We start from the raw sequence: 12,180 nt of genomic DNA, 5'->3' as shown, positions 1-12,180 counted from the left end.
ACAACAGAAAGTGAGGAACATGGCCTTAGAAGATGTTGTGTTACTAAATGTGGACAACAATACGCTGGAAACACCATTTGATGATCTTCAAAGCCTTCCTAATGATGTGGTTAGTATGACCTAGCTCTCATTTCTGTGTACTTTTATTAGTGAACTCAACATTTAATATAGCAATTTGTTTTGAAGCTTCCTTTTTCCATTACTCTGTTTCATGTCTGTTTGACAATGCTAGCTAGTCTCCAAAGTGTTTTGTTTCCCTAAAGTAAGGGGCAGGATTGCATGAAAGCAGTCTGGTGCTTTACTAACAGTCTTCACATTTCACTGCACCTCATTTTCCTTTTATGGCCTAAATTTAAAACGCTGTCTTTCTGAAGGGGCATAATTATACAATTTGATTGTTTTCTTTTAAAAATCCATTTATGTTATTGTATTAATTTAAAAAAAAATTCACTACCTTATTCTCTGCTGTATTCTTTACCTTTGCTGCTTTGTGCCTGGGCCCTGCTTTTCTCCCCCCTCCAATTCTATTTCATTTTTAAAAAATGGAATGATATTGCTTGCTGAATGGTTTGGGTTTGGCAAGGAGATGTGTCCAATTTGCCTTGCACTGTCTCAATGCCACCTGCTACTGGAGTACTCTTAATTAATAGATCAAAGAGGCAAGGCAGAGGTGGTAAAGTGTGTCAATTCAAGAGAAGATAACTGTACTTTGATCTAAACAAAGTTGTTCCAGAAAGAAAAATAGCCTCAATTTCTTTTCAATCCGCTGTGATCGATGTTCTGATGTCTTTTTACATTTTATTTAATGCTATGATTCTTAAGTTTGATAAAGGGTAGAATAGATTTAGGGTGTTATTTAAAGGTCTAACTGAAGAAAATGTCCCTTTTGATGTAAGATGCTGACTTTAAAAGTACAGCAGATAAATGAGAATGGCATACAATGCTACACAGTCCAGTTCTTTTGTGTTTTCTTAAAAGGTGACATTGCTCACATCACTGCTCGATGTGGCATCAAGATGTTAGATGTATAACTAGTTGTTGTGTTGCATCTAGCATCTTTATTTTGCAACCAAGCATACCATCTGTTTGAAGTACTGTCCTGCTTTGAGTAAGCGCCCTCAATGCTGTCAGCATTTTGGGTTTACTGCAATAAAAGCAATTTGACATTTACAGACATGAAAGTACATATTGCTCACAAAAATTCTCCCTATAGGCTTTATTGTGCACTCATTGTGCCCTGCAATTTGGCACTACAATTGGAAAAAAATTAATTACGCAGTAACAACTGTTCTATTTCAGTGGACATAACTTAATCCTTTCAGCGACCCGTGTTCTGTGTAGCACAGTCTAGCTCATGGGATTAAACAAAAGGCTTTTGCAAACCAGAAACAAAAATGATTAAACGGCCTGACATTTACAGCTAAAACTATAATCACCTTTAATTATTAATTTTTATATACTTTACACTTTAAAATTGCAGAGGTCTGGTTAAATTCGATATTAGGATGTACCTCTGTGCCGAATAAATTAATCACCATCTAAAAACTTTAACGTAGAGGGATAATTTTAAATAGTGTGTGCAAACCAAATGGATTTTGTGAACTTACTCTTCAGGGAATGCAATAGCACAGTTGTTAGTGCACTACATTACAAATTGGAAGGGCCAGGGTTAGATTCCCAACCAAGCTGACACTCTCTATTGGTTTCCTCAAAGAATGAAGGGCTTATCTCTGTGAAGTTGGCAGGTAAAATGGGGCTCAAACTCGAGAATGAGTGTCTCGGTTCAGTTTTCAAAGATCAAATTTTACCATGCTAACTTTAAATTCTTTCCTAACAGCACTCTGGGTGTCCTTATACCCCAAGGACTGCAGTAGGTAATGAAGACAGCTCATCATCACTTTGTCCAGAGCAATCAGGGATGGGCAATAAACACTGGCTGGGCCAGCATTGTCCAAATAAAGATCAGTTTTGTTTTCAAACTATTGCTTTTTAGCATGTGCTGCAAACAGTCTTATTTATTTCCTACTGCTTTCATATTCTTAAAAGCCTTGGTATATGATGATGATGAGGCATGCTACAATGTTTCAGTCACTGCACGGATATGTATTTTTTTCTTCCTTTTGAAGTATAAAAGTATCTGCAGTATATGACAGAAAAAGTAGTTGTTTGATTGGACAGAACTTCTGTATTGCTGAGAAAATGCTCATTTTTCTCAAAGCTGTTCATCTTGTATTCATTAGGACAGTTCATAAGAAATACTAAAGTATATGGGGATCAAAATTCTGTCATTTGAGAGAAGAATGCTGATTTGTGGATGCTTTTCCGTGGAGAGTTCATGATGATTGACAGTTAACTGTTAAGTTTTGTTTGTTTAATCAAGTTAGGTTGACTCTAATTGCCAGAGCTGGACCGTGCCAGAAAGTCCTGTTATTTTCATCTTGTGGCTTATTTTCTCTTCAGCTTTCAATGTACCTAATTTTCATGTGATTGAACAATGGATATATATGTCAATGTTAAGTCTTTTAATTTTTTTATGATATCTTATTTGGCAGTCAATGTTTGAGTGACAGCAACTACAAAATATTCACCTTGGTGTCCAGTCTTAAATCCAGTCAATTGAAACCTGATTATTTGCTAGTAACAATATGATTTGTTTACTGCTGGTTGTGACAAATTTTCCAGCAACAGTAAAATAGAAACAGTACTTCAGGAAGTAGTTTGCCAATATAAATGTATAATTGAGGTATACATTAAATGAGATGTATGGATACGTTATTAGCTACAGTTTCAGAATGAAAGATTACCTTTTTATTATTGTACTAAAATGTTATTGATAAAATGACGAACTCATTTGTCAGCAAAATGAGTTATTTCTCCGTTAGCTAACAAAGTACCTTCTTCTCTCACTTTTGATCATTGGCTTTTACAAAGTTCAAGGCAAATAAAATTGTGTTTGGCGTTTTCTTCTTTATCTGCCCTTTCTTTCCATATCCTTAAAAGGTAACGTCCACATAATCATCTATTGTATTATTGTTGGGGAAGAGGAAAGTTTAAATTTCACCAACATATTTCCAGACGCAACTTACGATTTGCAACTTTCATTAAAAAGGACTATTTAATAGTGTCAACTATAACAATATTTGTATTAACTGCAGCAAGTTGTTTTCTGTAAGCAGCGATCAATGAATTCTGTGTCTTCCATTCTAAGAGCAACAGGTTTTGGCAGTAATTCAGAAAAGGTTGAAAAAAACAGCTACTCTTGCAGCTAATAATTTGGATTAAATCTAGATAGGCTTTCAACCTTATAAATCAAGCTCATAAAACCTGTCAAGTTGCCCAACGACATGTCTTTCTTATAATCCTAAAAAGACCAGCCATGAAACTCCGAAGTTTCCTCTGATTTCAGATTACCAGTTAGTAACATTAACGTGCTGCAAAGAAGAGTTGTACAATCAATGTCTACAAATGCCATTGAAAAAACCAATCTGAAGTTAGCTGGAGTGTTTTAAAACTCATTCTTATCATTCTGCAATTCTTAAGCTATCTCTCCTGCTTTCAACTGGAAGATATTCTCAGGCATTGTCCTTTGTTAGTTTTGGGCTTATCGTACGGCTTTGAAAAGCTGTCAGAAATATTATTGTAGTTTAATTGTAAAATTATGGAAGCTAGTTCCATTAAATATTGTTAATAAAATAGTAACATTTCTGTTTCAACAATAAAAGTGATGAACTTCTGGAATGAGAGTCATAAGTACAAAATTAATTTAAGACATTGTGGGCAATGAAAAGAGAAATGTCATCAGGTAGAAAGTTCTGAAGTTGTAGAATTTATATTCAGACGTAATAGTTGAGAAATAAACTGTCAACATGTAAGAATAGGTGGGTATTGGAAAATAGGATGAAGAGTTGTGCGAGCAATAATAGTAATGTGTTTAGGACTGTTTACTCACTTGAAGAGTAAATGTCGATGTAGATAGGTTTACCTGTAACTTCTGTGTATTTCTGTACATATCTGCAATTTGTTTACCACATGCAGAAATATGATCTTTAATGATGCAATGGTAATGCACCTTATCAAATAATGATTTTCACAGTAGAAATGTCTGTGATTTTTATGGAACTAATCTGTTCTGGCACTAGATCATATTGTTGGATGATGATAGTTACTCTACTTCAAAATAGTTAGTTTGTAATATTTTCACGTATAAGTATTATTACTTAAGGATTTTTACTGAAAGTATAACTTGCAGCATTGGATATGGCATGTTCAGGTATCTGCTTCATTTTATTTAACACATTTTTAGAAAGGTGGGATGGGGAAGAAAAAAAACGAGAAACGACAGATCTGCCCCCAGTTTAACAACTGTTCTAGAAAGGTTATTAGAATGCAGCATTTGGAACAGAGTGCCAAGTGACCTGATTAAACACAGTCACCATCAATTGGTCAATGGGAATTGGGTGTGAGTGGGAGTTGGGGGTGGAATCTACACTGGTTGGAATTCTATCTCGCACAAAGCCAGATATATCTAGGTGGTTGTGGTTGGTAGAAATCAATCATAGAGATGTACAGCATGGAAACAGACCCTTCGTTCCAACCCGTCCATGCCGACCAGATATCAGCCCAATCTAGTCCCACCTGCCAGCACCCGGCCATAACCCTCCAAACCCTTCCTATTCATATACCCATTCAAATGCCTCGTAAATGTTGCAATTGTACCAGCCTCCACCATATCCTTTGGCAGCTCATCCCATACACGTACCACCCTCTGCGTGAAAAAGTTGCCCCTTAGGTCTCTTTTATATCTTTCCCCTCTCACCCTAAACCTATGCCCTCTATTTCTGGACTCCCCGAACCTAGGGAAAAGACTTTGCCTATTTATCCTATCCATGCCCCTCATAATTTTATAAACCTCAATAAGGTCACCCCTCAGCCTCCAACACTCCAGGGAAAACAGCCCCAGCCTGTTCAGCCTCTCCCTGTGGCTCAGATCCTCCAACCTTGGCAACATCCTTGTAAATCTTTACTGAACCCTTTCAAGTTTCGCAACATCTTTCCGATAGGAAGGAGACCAGAATTGCACACAATATTCCAACAGTGGCCGAACCTATGTCCTGTACAACCGCAACATGACCTCCCAACTCCTGTACTCAATACTCTAACCAATAAGGGAAAGCATGCCATACGCCGCCTTCACTATCCTATCTACCTGCGACTCCACTTTCAAGGAGCTATGAACCTGCACTCCAAGGTCTCTTTGTTCAGCAACACTCCCTAGGACCTTACCATTAAGTGTATAAGTCCTGCTAAGATTTGCTTTCCTAAAATGCAGCACCTCGCATTTATCTGAATTAAACTCCATCTGCCACTTCTCAGCTGATTGGCCCATCTGGTCCAGATCCTGTTGTAATTTGAGGTAACCCTCTTTGCTTTCCACTACACCTCTAATTTTGGTGTCACCTGCAAGTTTACTAACTGAACCTCTTATGCTCGCATCCAAATCATTTATGTAAATGACAAAAAGTAGAGGGCCCAGCACCGATTCTTGTGGCAGTCCACTGGTCACAGGCCTCCAGTCTGAAAAACAATCCTCCACCACCACCCTCTGTCTTCTACCTTTTGAGCCAGTTCTGTATCCAAATGGCTAGTTCTCCCTGTATTCCATGAGATCTAACCTTGCTAATCAGTCTCCCATGGGGAACCTTGTCGAACGCCTTACTGAAGTCCATATAGATCACATCTACTGCTCTGCCCTCATTAATCTTCTTTGTTACTTCATCAAAAAAACTCAATCAAGTTAGTGAGACATGATTTCCCACACACAAAGCCATGTTGACTATCCCGAATCAGTCCTTGTCTTTCCAAATACATGTACATCCTGTCCCTCAGGATTCCCTCCAACAACTTGCCCACCACTGAGGTCAGGCTCACTGGTCTATAGTTCCCTGGCTTGTCCTTACCACCCTTCTTAAACAGTGGCACCACGTTTGCCAACCTCCAGTCTTCCGGCACCTCACCTGTGATTATCAATGACACAAATATCTCAGCAAGAGGCCCAGCAATCACTTCTCTAGCTTCCCACAGAGTTCTCTGGTGCACCTGATCAGGTCCTGGGGATTTATCCACCTTTTAACCGTTTCAAGACATCCAGCACTTCCTCCTCTGTAATCTGGACATTTTGCAAGATGTCACCATCTATTTCCCTACAGTCTATATCTTCCATATCCTTTTCCACAGTAACCACTGATGCAAAATATTCATTTAGTATCTCCCCCATTTTCTGTGGCTCCGCACAAAGGCCACCTTGCTGATCTCGAGGGGCCCTATTCTCTCCCTAGTTACCCTTTTGTCCTTAATATATTTGTAAAAACCCTTTGGATTCTCCTTAATTCTATTTGCCAAAGCTATCTCATGTCCCCTTTTTGCCCTCCTGATTTCCCTCTTAAGTATACTCCTAATTTCTTTATACTCTTCTAAGGATTCACTCGATCTATCCTGTCTGTACCTGACATATGCTTCCTTCTTTTTCTTAACCAAACGCTCAATTTCTTTAGTCATCCAGCATTCCCTATACCTACCAGCCTTCCCTTTCACCCTGACAGGAATATACTTTCTCCGGATTTTTGTTATCTCATTTCTGAAGGCTTCCCATTTTCTAGCCGTCCGTTGACCTGCGAACATCTGCCTCCAATCAGCTTGGGAAAGTTCTTGCCTCATCCTGTCAAAATTGGCCTTTCTCCAATTTAGAACTTCAACTTTTAGATCTGGTCTATCCTTTTCCATCACTATTTTAAAACGAATAGAATTATGGTCGTTGGCCCCAAAGTGCTCCCCCACTGACACCACAGTCACCTGCCCTGCCTTATTTCCCAAGAGTAGGTCAGGTTTTGCACCTTCTCTAGTAGGTACATCCACATACTGAATCAGAAAATTGTCTTGTACACACTTGAGAAATTCCTCTCCATCTAAACCTTTAACACTATGGCAGTCCCAGTTGGAAAGTTAAAATCCCCTACTATTCTTACAGGTAGCTGAGATTGCCTTACAAGTTTGTTTCTCAGTTTCCCTCTGACTATTGGGGGGTCTATAATACAATCCCAATAAGGTGATCATCCCTTTCTTATTTCTCAGTTCCACCCAAGTAACTTCCCTGGATGTATTTCCGGGAATATCCTCCCTCAGCACAGCTGTAATGCTATCCCTTATCAAAAATGCCACTCCCCCTCCTCTCTTGCCTCTCTTTCTATCCTTCCTGTAGCATTTGTATCCTGGAACATTCAGCTGCCAGTCCTGCCCATCACCGAGCCATGTTTCTGGAATTGCTATGATATCCCAGTCCCATGTTCCTAACCATGCCCTGAGTTCATCTGCCTTCCCTGTTAGGCCCCTTGCATTGAAATAAGTGCAGTTTAATTTATTAGTCCTACCTTGTCCTGCCTGCCCTGACTGTTTGACTCACTTCTGTTCTCAACTGTACCCATCTCAGATCGATCTCTTTTCTCACTATCCCCCTGGGTCCCAACCCCCACCTTACTAGTTTAAATCCTCCCAAGCAGTTCTAACAAATTTCCCTGCCAGTATATTAGTTTCCTTCCAATTTAGGTGCAATCTGTCCTCCTTGTACAGGTCACTTCTACCCCAAAAGAGATTCCAATGATCCAAAAATGTGAATCCTTCTCCCATACACCAGCTCCTCAGCCATGCATTCATCTGCTCTATCCTCCTATTCCTGCCCTCACTAGCTCGTAGCACTGGGAGTAATCCAGATCTTACTACCCTTGAGGACCTCCTTTTTAAATTTCTACCTAACTCACTGTAATCGCCCTTTAGAGTCTCACCTTTTCCCTTCCAATGTTGTTAGTTCCAATGTGGACAATGACCTCCTGCTGGCCCCTCTCCCCCTTGAGAACATCCTGCACCCTCTCTGAGGCATCCTTGATCCTGGCACCAGGGAAACAAAGCACCATTCTGCTTTTTCTCTGGTGGCCACAGAAACGTCTGTCCGTACCTATGACTACAAAATCCCCTAACATAATTGATCTATTGGAAGCCGACGTACCCCTCGTTGCATTAGAGCCAGTCTCAATACCAGAAACTTGGCTGTTCCTGCTACGTTCCCCTGAGAATATAATCACCCCCTACATTTTCCAAAACAGCAAACCTGTTTGAGATGGGTATATCCACAAAATACTCCTGCACTAGCTGCCTACCTCTCTTACCCTTCCTGGAGGTAACCCATCTATGTGACTGTATCTGAGACTTTCCCCCCTTCCTATAACTGCCATCCATCACATACTGTTGCTGTTGCAAATTCCTCATCGCTTCTATTTGTCTCTCCAATCGATCCACTCGATCTGATAAGATTCGCATCCAACAGCATTTATGGCAGATATAATCCGCAGTAACCCTTAAACTCTCTTTAAACTCCCACATCTGACAAGAAATACATATCACTGCAAAGGCCATTTTTGCTCCTTCACAATTGACAGACCCAGAAAATAACACCGTCTTATTCCTCTAGAAACACTGCCCCAAGTTAAATTAAAAGCTATGGCTTATATTTTAAGTTTAATCAAGAGACTTATCTCCAAAAACATATAATCAAGAAAGAATCCTCTGTACCCACTACTGCAGCCTTTCTTCTCGGCTCCATACATTACTGCAGGAGTTAGGTCAAACCGACTCCATCTGCTTCATCAATGACCTTCCCTCCATCATAATGTCAGAAATGGGGATATTTGTTGACGGTTGCACAATGTTCACCCCCCCTTGCGATTTCTCATACTGAAGCAGTCCAGGTCCATGTACAGTAAGACCTGGGAAACATTCAGCCTTGTGATGGTATCGTTTGTAAGTCTTTTAGCTAATTCACTGAGCTTGAAAGTTTGTTTTCAGATATTTTGTCACCATACTAGTAACGTCATCAGTGAGAGTCTCTGGTGAAGGGCTGGTGGTGTGTCCCATTGCTCTGTTTATAGCTCTTGGTTCCTTAAAGTGGGTGATGTCATTTCCTGTTCTTTTTTTCAAGGGAAGGTTGATAGGCTCTAAGACGATGTGTTTATTGATGGAGTTCTGGTTAGAATGCCATGCTCCTAAGAATTCTCATGTGTCTCTGTTTCACCTGTCTTAGGATGTGTGTGTTGTCCCAGTCAAAGTGGTATCCTTCTTTGTCTTGTATGTATGGAAACTAGTGAGAGTGGGTTGTCAGAAATGACATCACCCACCTTAAGCAACCAAGACCTATAAATAGAGAGATGGGACATACCACCAGCGTTTCACCAGAGTCTCTCACTGATGTTACCTAGTATGGTGACGAAACATCTGAAAACAAACCTTCAAACTCCGCGAGCTAACTTACAAACTTACCATGAACCTGAGCAACAAATCTTCTCAAAAATAGATAACGTTTGTGCCACATGAATGTCAGGGAATGAGTTGACAAGCTTGTGTGCAGCCAGGTCTTTTACAACTAGTATAAGACACTTCAAGCCAGTATAGTACACTCTTTATGGCAACGATGTTATTACAAAGTACATTCCTTCTGTGAGAAATTACCTCAGTTTTTCCAGAATCATGAGATTTTGTCCCAAGAAAATTGGATGACATTGGTGAAGATTTGCTACAGATTTTCCAAACTATTGATGCTTTATACAAAGAAGTATGGATGACATTTTACGTAAAAAACTTATCCTAAAGTTTTAAAAACTGGATAAAAGCAAATTACTGCGGATGCTGGAATCTGAAACCAAAAGAGAAAATGCTGGAAAATCTCAGCAGGTCTGGCAGCATCTGCAAGGAGAGAAAAGAGCTGACGTTTCGAGTCTAACTGACCCTTTGTAAAAGCTAAAAATAGGGAGGTATTTATACTAGGCTGAGAGAAGGTGAGTCATGGCTCCAGAAGCAAAGGTAGCAATAAAGAGGTGATAATGACAGAGTGCATAGAGAGATTATAGGGAGATTAGGAACTGTGAATGACCAAGGCTGAAGCCAGTGCTATGTGACAAAATATGTGGAGGATGGGTGAAGCAGAGGCCAAACGGAAAACAGGGGAGAAGGGTAGCATCCGCAGTAATTTGCTTTTATCCAGAGTTTAACCCACTGCCACCTCTCTTCCAGGAATACCTACCCTGAAGAAGTACTGCTCTTCTCTCCGATGCTACCCTTCTCCCCTGTTTTCCATTTTGCCTCTGCTTCATCCATTCCCCACATATTTTGTCACATAGCACTGGCTTCAGCCTTGGTCATTCACAGTTTCTAATCTCTCTATAATCTCTCTATGCACTGTCATTATCGCTTTATTGCTACCTTTGCTTCTGGAGCCATGACTCACCTTCTCTCAGCCTCGTATAAATACCTCCCTATTTCTCCCCATTTTTAGCTTTGACAAAGGGTCAGTTAGACTCGAAACGTCAGCTCTTTTCTCTCCTTACAGATGCTGCCAGTCCTCTGAGATTTTCCAGCATTTTGTCTTTTATCCTAAAGTTTGATCAGCTTCATGATACTTTTCCAATAGTTATGCCCAAAGAGGCCTGTTTCTTTAGAAGCCCCGAGCCAGCAGACTCACCAAGTAGGTGACCCACAAAGCACAATCAGACCCAGCATCTGCATTTCCACAAGAAACTTGACACTGTAGACATTCATGCATTCCATCAAGATTCTTTTGATAGCCTTCAAGACCAGGACGAGTTGAATTTTGCAGTTACATCTATGGTGATACATATCTATGTGACACATAGTGCTCATGGAAATGTCACCACTTGCAGCCACAGTAGATTTGTTGGAGGTATAAGTATTTTCAATGGAACAAGATTGACAAGTCTTCAAGTCTTGATGGACATCATGCTTGCGTCTTAAAAGAAGTTGCTGATGATGGAGTTAGACACATTGGTGTTAATTTTCCAGCATTCCCTAGATTCAGGAAGTTTCCATTTGACTGGAAAGTAGCAAATACAAGACCGCTATTCAAGAAGGGAGCGAGGCAGAAAACGATAAACTGTTGGCCAGTTAGCTTGACGTCTGACAGGGAATATCCTAGAATCGGTAATAGATTATAGCTGTGCACTTAATGAAACTTTATTTCCCTTTGACAAAATCATTATTCTGTTTGAGAACATATTTAATAAATGTATTGGAGTCATTTAAATGGAGTTGCTTGTGCTATGCATGAAAGGGAGCTTGTAGGCATACTGTATTTGGATTTCCAGAAGACATTTGAGAAGGTGTCAAATCAAAGCTTATTGCAGGAAATAAAAGCTCATGGCACAGAAGATAATATATTGACATGGATAGATATTTGGCTGGCTGGTAGAAAACACAGGTTGCATAACTGGATCTGTACTTTCTTGTTGGGATGTGATAAGTAAAGTCCTACCGAAGTGTGTTGGGTCCCAACTGTTTCCAATTCACACCAATGACTTGGATGAGTGGAACAAAGCTATGATGGCTAAATTCACAGATGACACAAAGATAAGATATATTTTGAAGAAGACATAAGGTTTCAAATGAATATGGATCCATTGACTGAGTGAGTAAAGACCTGGCAGGTGAAGTATCATATGGGACACTATGCAGTTGGTCAATTTGGCAGGATGATTGAAAAGGCAGGGTATTACTTAAATGGAAAATGACTGCAATATTCCATAGTACAGAGGGTTTTGGTGGTTCCGTATTATTCACAAAACGTTACTTGCAGATTTGACACATAATCAGTAAAGTTGATAGGGATATTAAGCTTCTGTTATACAAGGCATTGATGAGATCTCAAATACTGTGAATGGTTTTGGTCTGCTTATTTAAGGAATGATGTCGATGAGTTGGAAGCAGCTCAGAAAAGGTTTGCTAGATTGTAAGCCTAATTGAATGAGTGAGTTGTGTTATGATAGGTGGGGTTAGCTGAAATCTTTTCTCTGAAGTTTAGCAGAATGAGGAGTGACTTCATTGAATTGTATAACAATTCAGTAAACAATTTGGGGCGACTATCTGTGTGGAGTTTGCACATTCTCCCTATGTATCCGTGGGTTTCCTCCGGGTGCTCCGGTTTCCTCCCACAGTCCAAAGATGTGCAGGTCAGGTGAATTGGCCATGCTAAATTGCCCATAATGTTTGGTGCATTAGTCAGAGGGAAGTGGGTCTGAGTGGTTTACTCTTCGGAGGGTCAGTGTGGACTTGTTGGGCCGAAGGGCC

The 12,180-nt window shown here is 40.0% G+C and overlaps 1 protein-coding gene across 4 annotated transcripts in view; it reads left to right on the top strand.

Annotated features, from left to right (window-relative positions):
* Positions 1-12,180, top strand: part of dennd1a (DENN/MADD domain containing 1A) — a 525,508-nt gene that overhangs the window by 331,808 nt on the left and 181,520 nt on the right. For all 4 annotated transcript variants that reach the window (XM_072566190.1, XM_072566188.1, XM_072566189.1 and 1 more), the window contains exon 12: positions 8-109. In XM_072566190.1, coding sequence (XP_072422291.1) covers positions 8-109 — 102 coding nt within the window. The remainder of the gene's footprint in view (positions 1-7; positions 110-12,180) is intronic.

Source organism: Chiloscyllium punctatum, chromosome 49, assembly GCF_047496795.1.
Source record: "Chiloscyllium punctatum isolate Juve2018m chromosome 49, sChiPun1.3, whole genome shotgun sequence".
In the NCBI taxonomy this organism is placed as follows: domain Eukaryota; kingdom Metazoa; phylum Chordata; class Chondrichthyes; order Orectolobiformes; family Hemiscylliidae; genus Chiloscyllium; species Chiloscyllium punctatum.
The sequence above is the reverse complement of the archived record's forward strand: the minus strand, read 5'-3'. Positions and strand labels throughout refer to the sequence as shown.